General features: G+C 42.0%; 2 protein-coding genes across 2 annotated transcripts in view; one reads left to right on the forward strand and one right to left on the reverse strand.

Moving 5' to 3' along the window:
• Positions 1 to 1,445: 1,445 nt before the first annotated feature.
• On the reverse strand, positions 1,446 to 11,782 carry LOC139455358 (DNA repair protein RAD51 homolog 3-like). Its single transcript, XM_071236916.1, has 8 exons — positions 11,547 to 11,782; positions 9,973 to 10,097; positions 7,748 to 8,000; positions 6,766 to 6,932; positions 4,263 to 4,396; positions 3,103 to 3,234; positions 2,584 to 2,775; positions 1,446 to 1,643 (listed from the first exon to the last, which is right to left on the reverse strand). The coding sequence occupies exons 2-8, from the start codon at positions 10,094 to 10,096 to the stop codon at positions 1,542 to 1,544; spliced, it is 1,104 nt and encodes a 367-aa protein (XP_071093017.1). The 5' UTR covers position 10,097; positions 11,547 to 11,782; the 3' UTR covers positions 1,446 to 1,541.
• A 98-nt stretch (positions 11,783 to 11,880) lies between these two features.
• Positions 11,881 to 13,195, forward strand: part of LOC139456204 (protein phosphatase 1F-like) — a 67,895-nt gene continuing 66,580 nt past the window's right edge. Inside the window, exon 1 of the mRNA XM_071237758.1 lies at positions 11,881 to 12,068. Within this exon, the coding sequence (XP_071093859.1) occupies positions 11,881 to 12,068 (188 nt within the window). The remainder of the gene's footprint in view (positions 12,069 to 13,195) is intronic.

Below are 13,195 nucleotides of genomic sequence, written 5' to 3' on the forward strand. Positions count from 1 at the left end.
GGCACGTGATCTTGTATAGCTTGTAACTACATGCTGTACATGTACCTCATAGACCATCAGGGCAAGCGTGTCCACTAGCCCATATCAAGGCCTAGTTTCTACCCACATCAAGGCCACTTATTTTGGCTTGACCCTGGCGCCACCTCGTGTAGATCACGAGTTGTGCCCCTTGTAATGAAAATATGTAATTTCACAAAGATGGAGTCTACCACGGGCGACAAACTCGTCGATCAGATAACGAAAACATTCGCGATTTCATCCCTGACACCAAAACATAGGTAATCATTTGGGGTTTAAAGATGAAAAAACATATTCATGTCAACAAAGACAGGCAGCGGTAAATCACTTCCGTACGAAGGTGTACCAGTCGTGGATGTTGAGTTTGTCAAATATTCTCTGATTGGCTATCGATATGTGCGATAGCCCAATCATATTTAGCACAGGAATGTAGGCTTGATATGGCAAGGGTGGAAACAAGACTTTGATAAAAAGACTAGTGGACGCTCTTGCCCCAGGAAGATACTCAGAGAAAATCACGTTAATTAACAATGACATGATTTTTATTTCTCATGCACGGGAATTACAACAAGCACCTTGCCTAAATGGTCGTAACATCATAACATGAAAACAACTAAAAATAAATATATTGTTTCTTGCCTGAATGCATTTCTCATGTAAGACATTGCTTTGGGCAAGCGCTTAATCTTTGGTTTGGTTTGTTTGTTGTTTTACGCCGCACTCAGCAATATTCCAGCTACATGACGGGGGTCTGTAAATAATCGAGTCTGGACCAGACAATCCAGTGATTAATATCATGAGCATCGATCCAGGCAATTGGGATTGATGACATGGATCAACCAAGTCAGCGAGCCTGACCACCCGATCCCGTTAGTCGCCTTATACGACAAGCATAGTCGCCTTTTACGGCAAGCATGGGTTGCTGAAGACCTATTCTACCCCGGAATCTTCAGGGAAATGCTTAATCTTTGTACCAAGTGAAGCGACGAAGTTCATAGGGGGAGTGAATATTTTTATCCCACAATATTCCAGATATATCAGTATCATGTATGACTGGAGTGAGTGAGTATTGTTTTACGCCGCTTTTAGCAATATTCCAGCGGGGACACCAAAAGTGGGCTTCATACATTGTTCCCATGTTCGGAATCGAACCTGGGTCTTTGGCGTGACGAGCAAACGCTTTAACCACTTGGCTTAACCAACTAGTGGATGACAGCAAGAGCTACAATGGCACATGATCATCCAGATCACAGTGAGTGAGTGAGTGAGTGAGAGGTTTCATGCCGCTTTTAGCAATATTCCAGCAATATCACGGCGGGGGACACCACAAATGGGCTTCACACATTGAACCCATTTTGGGAATCAAACCCAGGTCTTCGGCATGACCAGCGAACACTTTAACCACTAGTCTACCAGACCACCCCTAGGATACTTCGGCCCTATTCTGCCCAGGGATCCACTGCAGTAAGTCTGGTCATGCAATCCTAAATCTCAGGTCACACACCGTTCACAAAGTGAAAGAATCATGAGACTCTCTGCCGTTTGGGCGGGTTCTCTCCTCCCTCTGCTGACTCCATGACACCCTGATCAGTAGCTTCACTCTGCACATCTCGTATACCACCCATCTGAAACAAAGGGGGACCACTCTAGATGAATGGAAGACATGCCACACACAATTTTGGACAGTGAGTGAGTGAGTGAGTGAGTAAGTGAGTATGGTTTTATGTCGCTTTTAGCAATATTCCAGCAATATCATGACGGGGGACACCAGAAATGGGCTTCACACATTGTACCCATGTCAGGACTCGAACCCGGGTCTTCGGCGTGACGAGCGAACGCTTTAACCACTAGGCTACCCGACCGCCCCTAATTTTGGACAGAATAATGAGCAAGGATAACACATGTGAATGAACAACTTTATTACAATTACGAATGACGTTTCGGTGTAGGTTCTAACACCATTATGAAGCAAGTGATGTGCAGAGTATGGTTGACAAGTATATATACAGGGTGGAGGTAATGACAAAGTTTGTCAGCTCTTGTTCATTCCCCTGAGGCGAAACGACAGATACAATATACACGAAATAGCAATTATACTAGTGAGTGAGTGAGTTGGGTTTAACGCCGCTTTTAACAGCATTCCAGTTATATCGCGGCATGTCAGCTTAATGTGGGAGGAAAGCCTGAAGTGATGCAGGTCTCAGACGTTTACCACTTCGGTGAAACACACGAGCAACGGGTATCATGCTGACAAACCTAGAAACATAATCGGGGCGAACCGGGATTCGAACCCACAATCATAGGTTTCTGACGTGCCCAAGGGACGCAACTCTGCACAGCGAATCGCGGTGCCTTAGACGACTGGGCCTCCCGTGCCCCCTAGCAATTATACTAAAGTCCGCACTATGACTAAGAAAATACAATATTACCCGACCAACATTCCACATCAGGAGTAACGTGGGGGATCATCCATGAACCCTGAGATACACATTATGGTGGGGGTGACCATATAAGACCAAGAACACACTTCATATGTGTATATATGATCAACAATTGTTAACTTACTGTAATCTGGAACGGCACAACTGCTTCCTTCTTCGAGGGCGACTTGTAGAGCAGGGCGTGTCTGTTGTTGCCCTCCCAGTACAGCACCACCCTGATGGTGCTGGCATGGCCCCAGCTCTCCCCTAGGGCAGGGATTAGGTGGGACCCTCCTCCCCTACCCATCTTGGTGGTCATCTGGTTGGTAAGCACTACCTGTAACACATGAGAGTGAGTGAGTGAGTGAGTGAGTGAGTGAGTGAGTGAGTGAGTTTGGGTTTGAAGCTGGTTATAACAGTATTCAGTTATACCACTGTGTATCAGCTTCATGTGGGAGGAAAGTCTGAAGTGATGCAGGTCTTAGACATTTACCACATCCAAGATCACAAGTATGGTGCTGCTAAACCTAAAAACATTATCTGGGCAAATCTGGAATTAAAAAAATAATTACAGGAACCCGGGTCTTCGGCGTGACGAGCGAACGCTTTAACCACTAGGCTACCCGACCGCCCCCTATTCCCTTGCAGCAGAGCACTGACTTACAGCTAGTTTGTGTTCTGTTGCCAGTCTGATGAAGCTCTGGGCCATGGATGTCAGGAGTCGGGTTCGCAGCGACATGTCGTCAAAGTCGTGGCGGAAGTGGAAGGCTATACTGTCCACGATGACAAGCTTCACCTGCTCAAACGATTGGCAATTAATAATACGATATACATTTTTATTTATTAATTAAGGGATGGACGAGTTTTTTGAGTGAGTGAGTTAATGCTTTACGTCACATCGGCAATATTTCAGCCATATCGTGACAATGGACAAGTTTGTAAATGATTGGGAAGGACTGCTCCAACATATAAGAGGTGGTTTTGCTTGTCGTAAGAGGCGACTAACAGGATCGGGTGGTCAGGTTCGCTCATGATGTCAATCACTGTATTGTCTGGTCCTGACTCAATTATTTACAGACCGCCGTCATATAGCTGGAATATTGATGAGTGCGGCGTTAAACAACAAACAAACAAACTAAACTAACATCAGACATGATCGGTGTCAAATACAGATATGCACACACTGGCTTGAGGCCATTGGGAATATTTGGGATAATAAGGGGCTGAATTTAGAAATAGGTTAAACATGATTGACTGTAGGGGACTTAACTGAACTAAAGTTCGCACTGGTGAAGCATCGAAAAATTCTGTGTGTGTGTGTGTGTGTGTGTGTGTGCGTGCGTGCGCTTTCGTGCGCGTGTGCATGTTTGTTGTTTAACATCACACTCAGCAATATTCCAGCATGACAGCCATCCAAATAACCCACTGATTGATATTATGAGCAACGATCCACATGATCAACCAAGTGACAGAGCATGATCACCCAATCCCTAACATCACCTCTTACAACCAGCATTGTGCTAGAAACCAATTCTTACCCCGAATCCGCACCGGAAAATATCTGAATTATTCTGCCCAAATTGTAACAGTTAGTATATGCAAATTAGAATTGGGTTGCCAAATATAGTGTAGCGGCCATAAAATTTTCAATTCTCGTGATGGGATTCGAACCACGGACCTTCTGATCAGAGGTCGGACGCCTTATCCACATGACCGAAGAGGTTAACCCCTCAGCAAGTTGACAAGGTAAGGATGTCATCTGTGGGATGACTCCACGCCCTGCTACAATAGGGCTGTTCATGGATCGAATGTCTCAATTCTTACCTTTTTATGCTCAGATACAAATTTGGGCAACAGGTGTACAGTTGACAAAAGCTCTATGTAGTCATGGCAACGGAAATAGTGGATCCCTGATAACAGTTTTTCTAGATTAAAGCTGTTGGCAGCCTCTTTCACATCTGGAAAAAATATTTTTCATCAGAGTGATTAGTAAACAACCACTGACAGTTGCAATGATTGCGTTGGGGTGGATTTCTCAGTTTTATTACCATATAAGGGCATGTATACAGGTGGAATTATATTCAATAATTCTCACTGAGCATTACAACAAATGTTCCAATGATTTCAAGGTATCGAAGAGGTGAGGTGAGGTGAAATGGGGTTAAACATCGCGTCCAAGATTATTGCACTTATATTGCGACATGCATGCACGTGTATGTGTGTGTGTGTGTCTGCTTGTACTAGTTCTGACTGATGCCAATTAATAGTGCTAGCACACTGAGATACCATGCCGCAGTTTAACATAAATACCCCACTTAGACACAGTATACTGACTCCGAGCCGACCAGTCCTTGTTTTAGCCCCTTAATGACGAGCGCCAGACAGGGTAACAACAAGTACCATCTTTTAACGTCTTTTGGTATGACGCGGCCGGGGATCGAACCCCGGACCTTCCGCTCTCTAGGCGGACGCTCTACCAGCGGTAGAAACTAACAGTTTTAGTCCACTAGTCCTTATAATGATAACATATAGCTAACCCCTTAAAAGGTCAAATTTCTACTAGTCCTTCTGATACCTTAACTATTAGGCAGTTTGGCAAGGACTACAGGACTAGAGCCAGTTTCTAACACTGTCTACCATTAGACCATGGAGGCGGTCGTATCGAAGAGGCCCACATCAACGTGACGTCATGTGAGCGTATTGTTGCAAATAACTGAAGATCACATCATCCAGTGGTCATGTTATGTGACGTCGTTCTGACAACAGAGTAACTGAGCTGTCATCTCCATCTAAGATCAAGAACAGTGTCTGAAATAACTGCCTGCCAACCTGCCCGTGACTGGTAACTTTTCTGTTGGGCTGCAAGAAACTTTCCTCCACCTGCCTGACTGTCCCGCAGATCATGTTAAGACTACTAACAATTCAGTTTAATAATAATTCCTTGTAGATTCTCAAGTGACTTTTTACATTATTTCAACTGAATTATGACGTGATTTGTCTCTTATATTTTGCGATTTTTCAATATTAACAATGTCTGAAAAATGTGAGATTCCTGGGCCCACTTGCACAAAGCGATCTTAGCGTTAAGACTATTGTAAGCCGATGTTAAAGTATGGGAGTTACGATCATCTTAGCGCTAAGATCGCTTTGTGCAAATGGGCCCAGGAATCTCACATTTTTCTCAGAAAAAAGAGAGACCATGAGTGAATATTAAGAATAACATACTCACAACTCAGAAGGAAGTATCTGTCCCTCATCAATTAATGTTGAAAGCTCATCACCAAGGTTCGCAACTTTCTCAAAATTCAAGTTTGTACTGAACAGTGAACATTTGTTCCTTGGTTTTAAAAATATTCATTGTTTTGAAATTTCAGAGATAAAAGATGGGATATTATATTGATTGTTTGTTGTTTGATGCCACACTCAGCAATATTCCAGCTATATGACGGCGGTCTGTAAATAATCTGGACCAGACAATCCAGTGATAGACATCATGAGCATCGATCCACGCAATTGGAATATGATGACATGTATCAACCAAGTCAGCGAGTCTGACCACCCGATCTCGTTAGTCGCCTCTTACGAGAAGCATGGTCGCCTTTAACAGAAAGCATGGGTTGCTGAAGACCTATTCTACCCTGGATCTTCAGATTTAAAAAAAATGAAATAATGTTTTAGATGTATAGAACTGTTCTAAATATATAGGCTTGTCTCGGAAAATACATCAGCTCGTAATTGTGTTTCGTAAATTAGCTCCTTTGCATGCATGCTGAAAAAGATTCATTGGGTATTTACGCGAGCAGTTTTTATGCAATTGAGTGTTTCATTAATGCATGCATTTCTGCACACAAGTTAATTGAAAGTAATTGGGTTTTGAATATTTTTAGGGGGGGGGGGGGGGGGGAGGGGGAGAAGGGGATCTTATCTGTAGCTCTGCAAGGTATTTTAAGTTTAAATCAAAGTGATTTTATTTTAACTGTGAATTCTATCACAAAGGCACAATTTCTATCGGGCACTGGTTAAGTGTTGACCAGTAATACTGGTAATGTACATATCAAAAACGTTTACTTGCAAATCACCTCCAAAGGGAGATAACTCTGTCAGGTCTGTCAATTGAGTGTTATCACTGTGATTTTATCATAAATTTTATGAAACAAATCAAAACATAACAAAAATAACTAAATTTTTCTACATAATCATAAATTTTGAAATGAATGTTTCTTTAGAATTATTATTCACTGGTCACTGTAATTAAGATGGAGAAATGAGTTTATACCACTGTGGCCATGAATTAGTCTATGCGCTATTGTGACAATGTTCAACCTACCGTCTGAGCCATCCATCTGTGCGATGTTGTTACAATGTTCAACTGTAGCAGAAGCAATGTCCACCAAACGCTCAACAATAAAACTCCCCTCTGTGTCCACATAGACAGTCTCTCCATCGAGGCCACCGAAACATTCAGGAATTTGGACATCAATGCCTAGCTGCATACTGCAAACCATTGACACGCAGTATTTGAAATAAAAAACAATGGATCTTTTTATAATGCAAAAAATTATACATTTGGAGTGAGTGAGTGAGTTGGGTTTAACGCCGCTTTTGACAGTATTCCATTTACATCGCGGCGTGTCAGCTTAATGTGGGAGGAAAGCCCCAAGTGATGCAGGTCTCAGACGTTTACCACTTCGGTGACACCCACGAGCACGGGTATCATGCTGACAAACCTAGAAACATAATCAGGGCGAACCGGGATTCGAACCCACAATCATAGGTTTCTGGCATGCCCAAGGGACGCAACTCTGCACAGCGAATCGCAGCGCCTTAGACGACTGGGCCACCCGTGCCCCCTATACATTTGGAAGATTCTTAAATTATAAGCATGATCATATGGTCATCACGTTCAATGTGTTTGTACAGTGAACTTGTGTGAAAGTACATTTATCATAAACATTGTCACAATGTATTTACGTAAGCAGATTTGATTTCTAAGGATTTTTTACCGTTCCATTGGTACTCAAATACAAGGAACCGTGAACCTAGCAGGAGGTAGCCAACTCACAACCTCGTGAAGATCAGGGTGAGAATTGGTCTTCAGCAACCAATGCTTGTCGTAAGAGACGAATAAATTGATAAGGTGGACCGGCTCACTGATTTGGTTGATGCATGTCTCATATCCCAATTGCGTAGATCTATGCTCATGATGTCAATCACTGGATTGTCTGCATAATTATCATGGCAACAAACATAGAATGGAATCCAGATATAGGGCCTTTATACAATCCAGACACATTTCCTCCCCAACTTACCAAACTTGGGTTTTACCAATTCCTGGAGCGCCACAGAACTCAGTAATTTTGGCAAGTGGCACACCTCCGCCAAGGATGTCGTCAAGTTTCTCCGAGAAGGTGAAGATGTTGGGGAGACTTTGTTCCAGCTGTAACATCTCCAACGCCGTGACTGACCTCGGCGTCGACGTCCTCCTGCTGCCGCTCACCCCCACGTCCTCCTGGAACACCGTCTTGATGACCTCCAGTGCTGCTTCTGTGCTGATGCCTAACTCTACAAACAAAACGTTTTATACGTGCGGCGTCAAGTTCACTTGCATCTTCCCAAGGCAAGAGAGTTAACTGACTTTAAAAGTCCAGTTTCCACCCTTGCCGAACTAGGCTGGAATTCCTGGGCTCGATCGTCGTGCCACCAATTGTTATTATGAGTTATGTCCCTTCTGAGCCTCTCCTATGAACCAATCCGATTCCATCACTTGCATTTGTTTCAAACAAAATTGCAGCGCCCATATATTGTGATATTGTGATAAAACGGGTCTTACATCGCGAAATGCATCAAATCACGTGAGCATCTTGATTAAAAACATGATTTGAAAAATATCTGTTGACAACGAGTTGGCGGTGCACATGCTTTGCAAATCCTGCAATCGATCGAAATCTGCACGGCAGTTTATGAACCAGATTTCAATTTCGATGCGCGATTTTGATTGGACTATGCATAGACTCAGTTAGTCCAGCCAAAATGTAACTCCATAATGCCAGCCCAGTTCGGCAAGGGTGGAAACTGGACTTTTATAGTCAGTTAACTCTCTTGTCTCGGGAAGATGGTTCACTTGATGCATCAATGCATAACAAACCTGCCGATATGATGCACAATACACCTACCCAAAACTTGATTCACGATATACCTTCGTATCATAGATATCATGTTTTAGTACAAAAATTGTATAGTGTGAGCATATGGCTTTCTGTGCAAACACTGAATATTTACTGAATTGAAAACTGAAATCTACTGAACAGTGAACATTTGTTCTTGGTTTTAAAAATATTCATTGTTTTGAAATTTCAGAGATAAAAGAAGGGATATTGTATTGATTGTTTGTTGTTTAATGCCACACTCAGCAATATTCCAGCTATTACGACGGTCTGTAAATAATCAAGCCTGGACCAGACAATCCAGTGATTGACATCATGAGCATCAATCCACACAATTGGGATATGCATCAACCAAGTCAACGAGCCTGACCACCCGATCCTGTTACTCGCCTTTTACGACAAGTATGGGTTGCTAAAGACCAATTCTACCCCGGATCTTCACGGGTTATTGTAGGGCAGAAGGATATAGGCTAGGGTGCACTGTGAATGTCATGCTATTTATAGCAAACAGGGAAAGAATATGCATAAGCTGTTGAACAGTTTCATTTAATTAAATCTGTAATTATTCATGTTTTTACATGAATATGATTTGTAATGTAACGTATATAATGTATCGTGAATTGGGGTTGTAAATATTGTATCACATACAATACTGTATCGTCGTATTGTTACACCACTCACAAATAAACCCTGATGGTGTGGCGTGTTGCTCTGCAGTCGAACACTGATTTGCCCAGAATACTTCCCAAGGACAGGGGCGCCAGGTGGTGCAGAGTTGCATCCCTTGGGCACACCAGAAACCTATGATCACTAGGTCGAATCCCGGTTCGACCTGATTATGTTTCTAGGTTAGACAGCACCATACCCCAGTGCTGGTGGGGTCCACCGAAGTGATAAACATCTGAGACCTGCATCACTTTGGGCTTTCTTCCCACATTGACACGCCGTGATATAGCTGGAGTACTGTTGGAATCAGCATTAAATCCAACTCACTCACTCCAGGGACATTGTCTGCATGCAGTCTTGGAGTTGAATATATTGGTGTCTTGGTTGTTGGTTTGTTTGTTGTTTAACGCCGCACTCAGCAATATTCCAGCTATATGACGGCGGTCTGTAAATAATCGAGTCTGGACCAGACAATCCAGTGATTAATATCATGAGCATCGATCCACGCAATTGGGATCGATGACATGGATCAACCAAGTCAGCGAGCCTGACCACCCGATCCCGTTAGTCGCCTTTTATGACAAGCATAGTCACCTTTTACGGCAAGCATGGGTTGCTGAAGACCTATTCTACCCCGGAATCTTCATCGGTGTCTGAGCATATTTAGATAAATCCCCGAGTCACTTCACATGGATCTTCCCTACCCTTGCTGAGCTCGGATGGCTTGAGGTCCTGTAGATCGGAGACGGTCAGGAAGCCTGCTGATGTGAGCTTGGCTTTCATTGCAGGGCTAATGGGGAACGTCCCCAGGCTACGGGGAGTCGGCATCCTGGGAAACAACATACACAAAAACACTATGATGACGTCACACTATCAATGTATAATATCATATACACTACTGTATCGTCGTATCGTTAACCACTCACAAATATACCCTGATGGTGTAGCGTGTTGTCATGCAGTCGACCACTGGTTTGCCCAGAACATCCCAAGGACAGTGGGGAGGGATGGTGCAGAGTTGCATCCCTTGGGCATGCCAGAAACCTATGATCATTAGGTCGAATCCCGGTTCGGCCTGATTGTCTTCCTAGGTTTGTCAGCACCATACCTGTGCTTGTGGGTTTCACCGAAGTGGTAAACATCTGAGGCCAGCATCACTTCAGGCTTTCCTCCCACATTGACACACCATGATATAACTGGAATACTGTCAAAAGCTGCGTTTAACCCAACTCACTCACTCACTGTTCAGTTGATTCTGAGCCAGGAATTCACTGGCCATTCAGAACAAAATTTAAACAAGTAAATCTGTAGCTTTTTACACAAAATGATCGAGAAATGTTTTAACACGGATCTTTTGATTCTGGAAGTAGAATCAACAAGGCCATATGTGAAGCTTTGTGAACACCTGAACATTGAAAAAATATTGAGGTATCCTGAGTTCAAAACATGTGGAAATCCCACTGTACTGAGTCTATGGCTAAACCGTTTGAGTCTACAAGCCCTATCTTGTCCTTAAGTATCCTTTTCAATTGATTTTACTCTTAAAAAAACATATAGCCTGTCATAAGCTGTTAGCTTATAAGACTGTAATATATTTTGCTAGTCTCAGGGTTTGGACCAGTTGCTAAAATCTCAAGAGTCAGAATCCACAAAATTAATTCAGATTAGCTTGGGACAGATAATCCTTTATTCCTCAAGGCTTTTCTAAAAATGTTATGTTTATGTAATATGTATTGCTTTGTATTTGTAATGTACAAACAGATTGGTATTCCCAGGTTCATTATCATAAATCAAAAAGGGGGATTATCGGTGTTACTTAACGAGTTCATTCAAATTGATACCAGTCATATAAGTGTTACCTGGGTCAATTAGCTACCCTGTGTAGTAATTAATATTACATAGCAATCAGTTAGCTTCACAGTGTAAGCAATTAAAGCCACAAAACAATCAATTAGCTACTTTGTGTAGTAATCACACAACAATCTCAACCTAAAGAGGCTTGTAGAGTGAGATTGCTCTTAGGACTGTATCATATGAATAACGTAACATTTGAATAAAAACATGTACATGTTTTTATTCAAATGTTACGTTATATTCATATGATACATAATGGGTCATGAATGATTTTATCCCTTTATAATTATATAGGGTTGGTTTTCGGACTACAGTGCGACTCTGACGAACAGGAAAACAAATGCGCCGGGAAAGAGCACAACTCTAATAAAAGCATATGAGGATGACAACAACCATGCTGGAACACTCGGATGACGCTTCCTACCTGAGGGTGCGCAGCGATTCGGGTTCTCGAAAGTCTCAGCTGTCAAGGTCAACGCCCAGCACTCGTTGTCACTACGTCTGTGTACTGTTACACCCAAACAGTTAAATAATCAGACTATTTAATCAAACTACAGGTAAACCGGGTTATTATGCTGATAATGACTAAACATGACGTCAAATTCCTTGGTCATATGCCGTCGACAAATGCTCTGTTTACAAACACCAACACGCACATGTTTCGAAAATGGCGCCGCGGTCTGTCACTGTGACGTCACTGTTTTATGTGCACATATAAGCTTTTCTTCGAGTATGGTGTGACAGTGCTTGTTTACGGGATGGACGGGTCCCCGCGAGCTGAACTGCTCTCCTCTTTCAGGAAGTTTCTGGATAAATTTTGTAGTGAAATAGACACTTCTGTAACTGATGAAGATGACCCGCCAATAAGATTGATTTGGGATTTTGTGTTGACATCGGAAATCGAAGGAGAATGCTTGTATTGGGCGCAGCAGTACCTTGCTCTGTTGTAAGTATGGGCCGATATTTCTTGCTTATTCTCTGTACCGAGATAAAATGCACAAGTGTATATTTCAGTGTGACAATGACATAAATGCAAACACATGTTGATTTCACAAATCCTGATGAAAATCCCACGACATGGGAGCGACCGAGGGGGGAACACGGTACTCACAGTTCGCGTGACACTGTCAATGTGCAGTTGTCAATGTTAATTTCTTTGTCAGATAACTTAGCCACCTGTGCTAAAAGCGGCCAGTTTTCTTGGACCCGATATAGATATATATGAAACAAACGCGACATGCAAGTTTTGGCTGAAATAAATTGCTGTTTATCACCAGAATTGGAAAGGTGAGGGTGAACGTGCAATGTCAATCTGAGTTCCTATTCTTGAAATGTCAAACGTCTAGAGAATGAGATGTTCATGTTTCTGCGATAGCTGATGTCATTACACATTCAGTTAGCTTTATTTTTGTCAGTGTATCGCCATGGAAACGAAGATAATTTAATGGATTTAAGTCCATGAAGGGAAATATGAATGTTGAAAAAATGCAAAATTGTCATGTCACATAAAGATTATGCAAATACCAATGCATTAGAAGAAAGTGCAACAATGTTTAGTATGTTATACATTATAACATTCCAAGAGTTTATAACAATCACAAATGATATTAAGATGCCCATTTTAGTAGTATCAATATCTTATTAAACATCAATTTATAACAAAGCGCTTGAAAATAGATCTGTATTCCCCCAATTCTTTTTAGGAAACATGACATTCATATATGTGAATTTTCACTTAAGTGTTCAAAATTTACCATTTACCAAGGTGTTTTTGTCATAAACCTAATGTGAAAGATCATGCAGTGCAACATTTCGACACTCACTCACTCACTCACTCAAAAAATCATATATTACATACGATTGATTTTATGTGCAATTTCTTAAAATTGTACATTGCTAAATTAATATTACCTCTGCAGCACAAATTCAGAATTGATTTCATTGGATGCAGTTGAATAGAAGTTCCATTGTATTATCAGAAAAGGACAAGTCATCGATGATGTTTTCTTGTCAATGAATCATCACAGATCAATATCACTCATTCCTTCACGTAGGGGTATATCGCTTAGATTT

The sequence above is a fragment of the Haliotis cracherodii genome, unplaced genomic scaffold, assembly GCF_022045235.1.
Source record: "Haliotis cracherodii isolate W230 unplaced genomic scaffold, xgHalCrac1.p SCAF_11, whole genome shotgun sequence".
NCBI classification, from domain to species: domain Eukaryota; kingdom Metazoa; phylum Mollusca; class Gastropoda; order Lepetellida; family Haliotidae; genus Haliotis; species Haliotis cracherodii.

What these genes read in the sequence shown, in the direction of transcription:
- LOC139455358 (XM_071236916.1), bottom strand. Translation starts at nt 10,096, where the DNA reads ATGCCGACTCCCCGTAGCCTGGGGACGTTCCCCATTAGCCCTGCAATG. An exon ending in GCCATCCGAGCTCAGCAAGG is followed by an intron (nt 8,001 to 9,972) that starts GTAGGGAAGATC and finishes TTTTGTTTGTAG; the next exon opens with AGTTAGGCATCAGCACAGAA. An exon ending in ATTGGTAAAACCCAAGTTTG is followed by an intron (nt 6,933 to 7,747) that starts GTAAGTTGGGGA and finishes AATGGTTTGCAG; the next exon opens with TATGCAGCTAGGCATTGATG.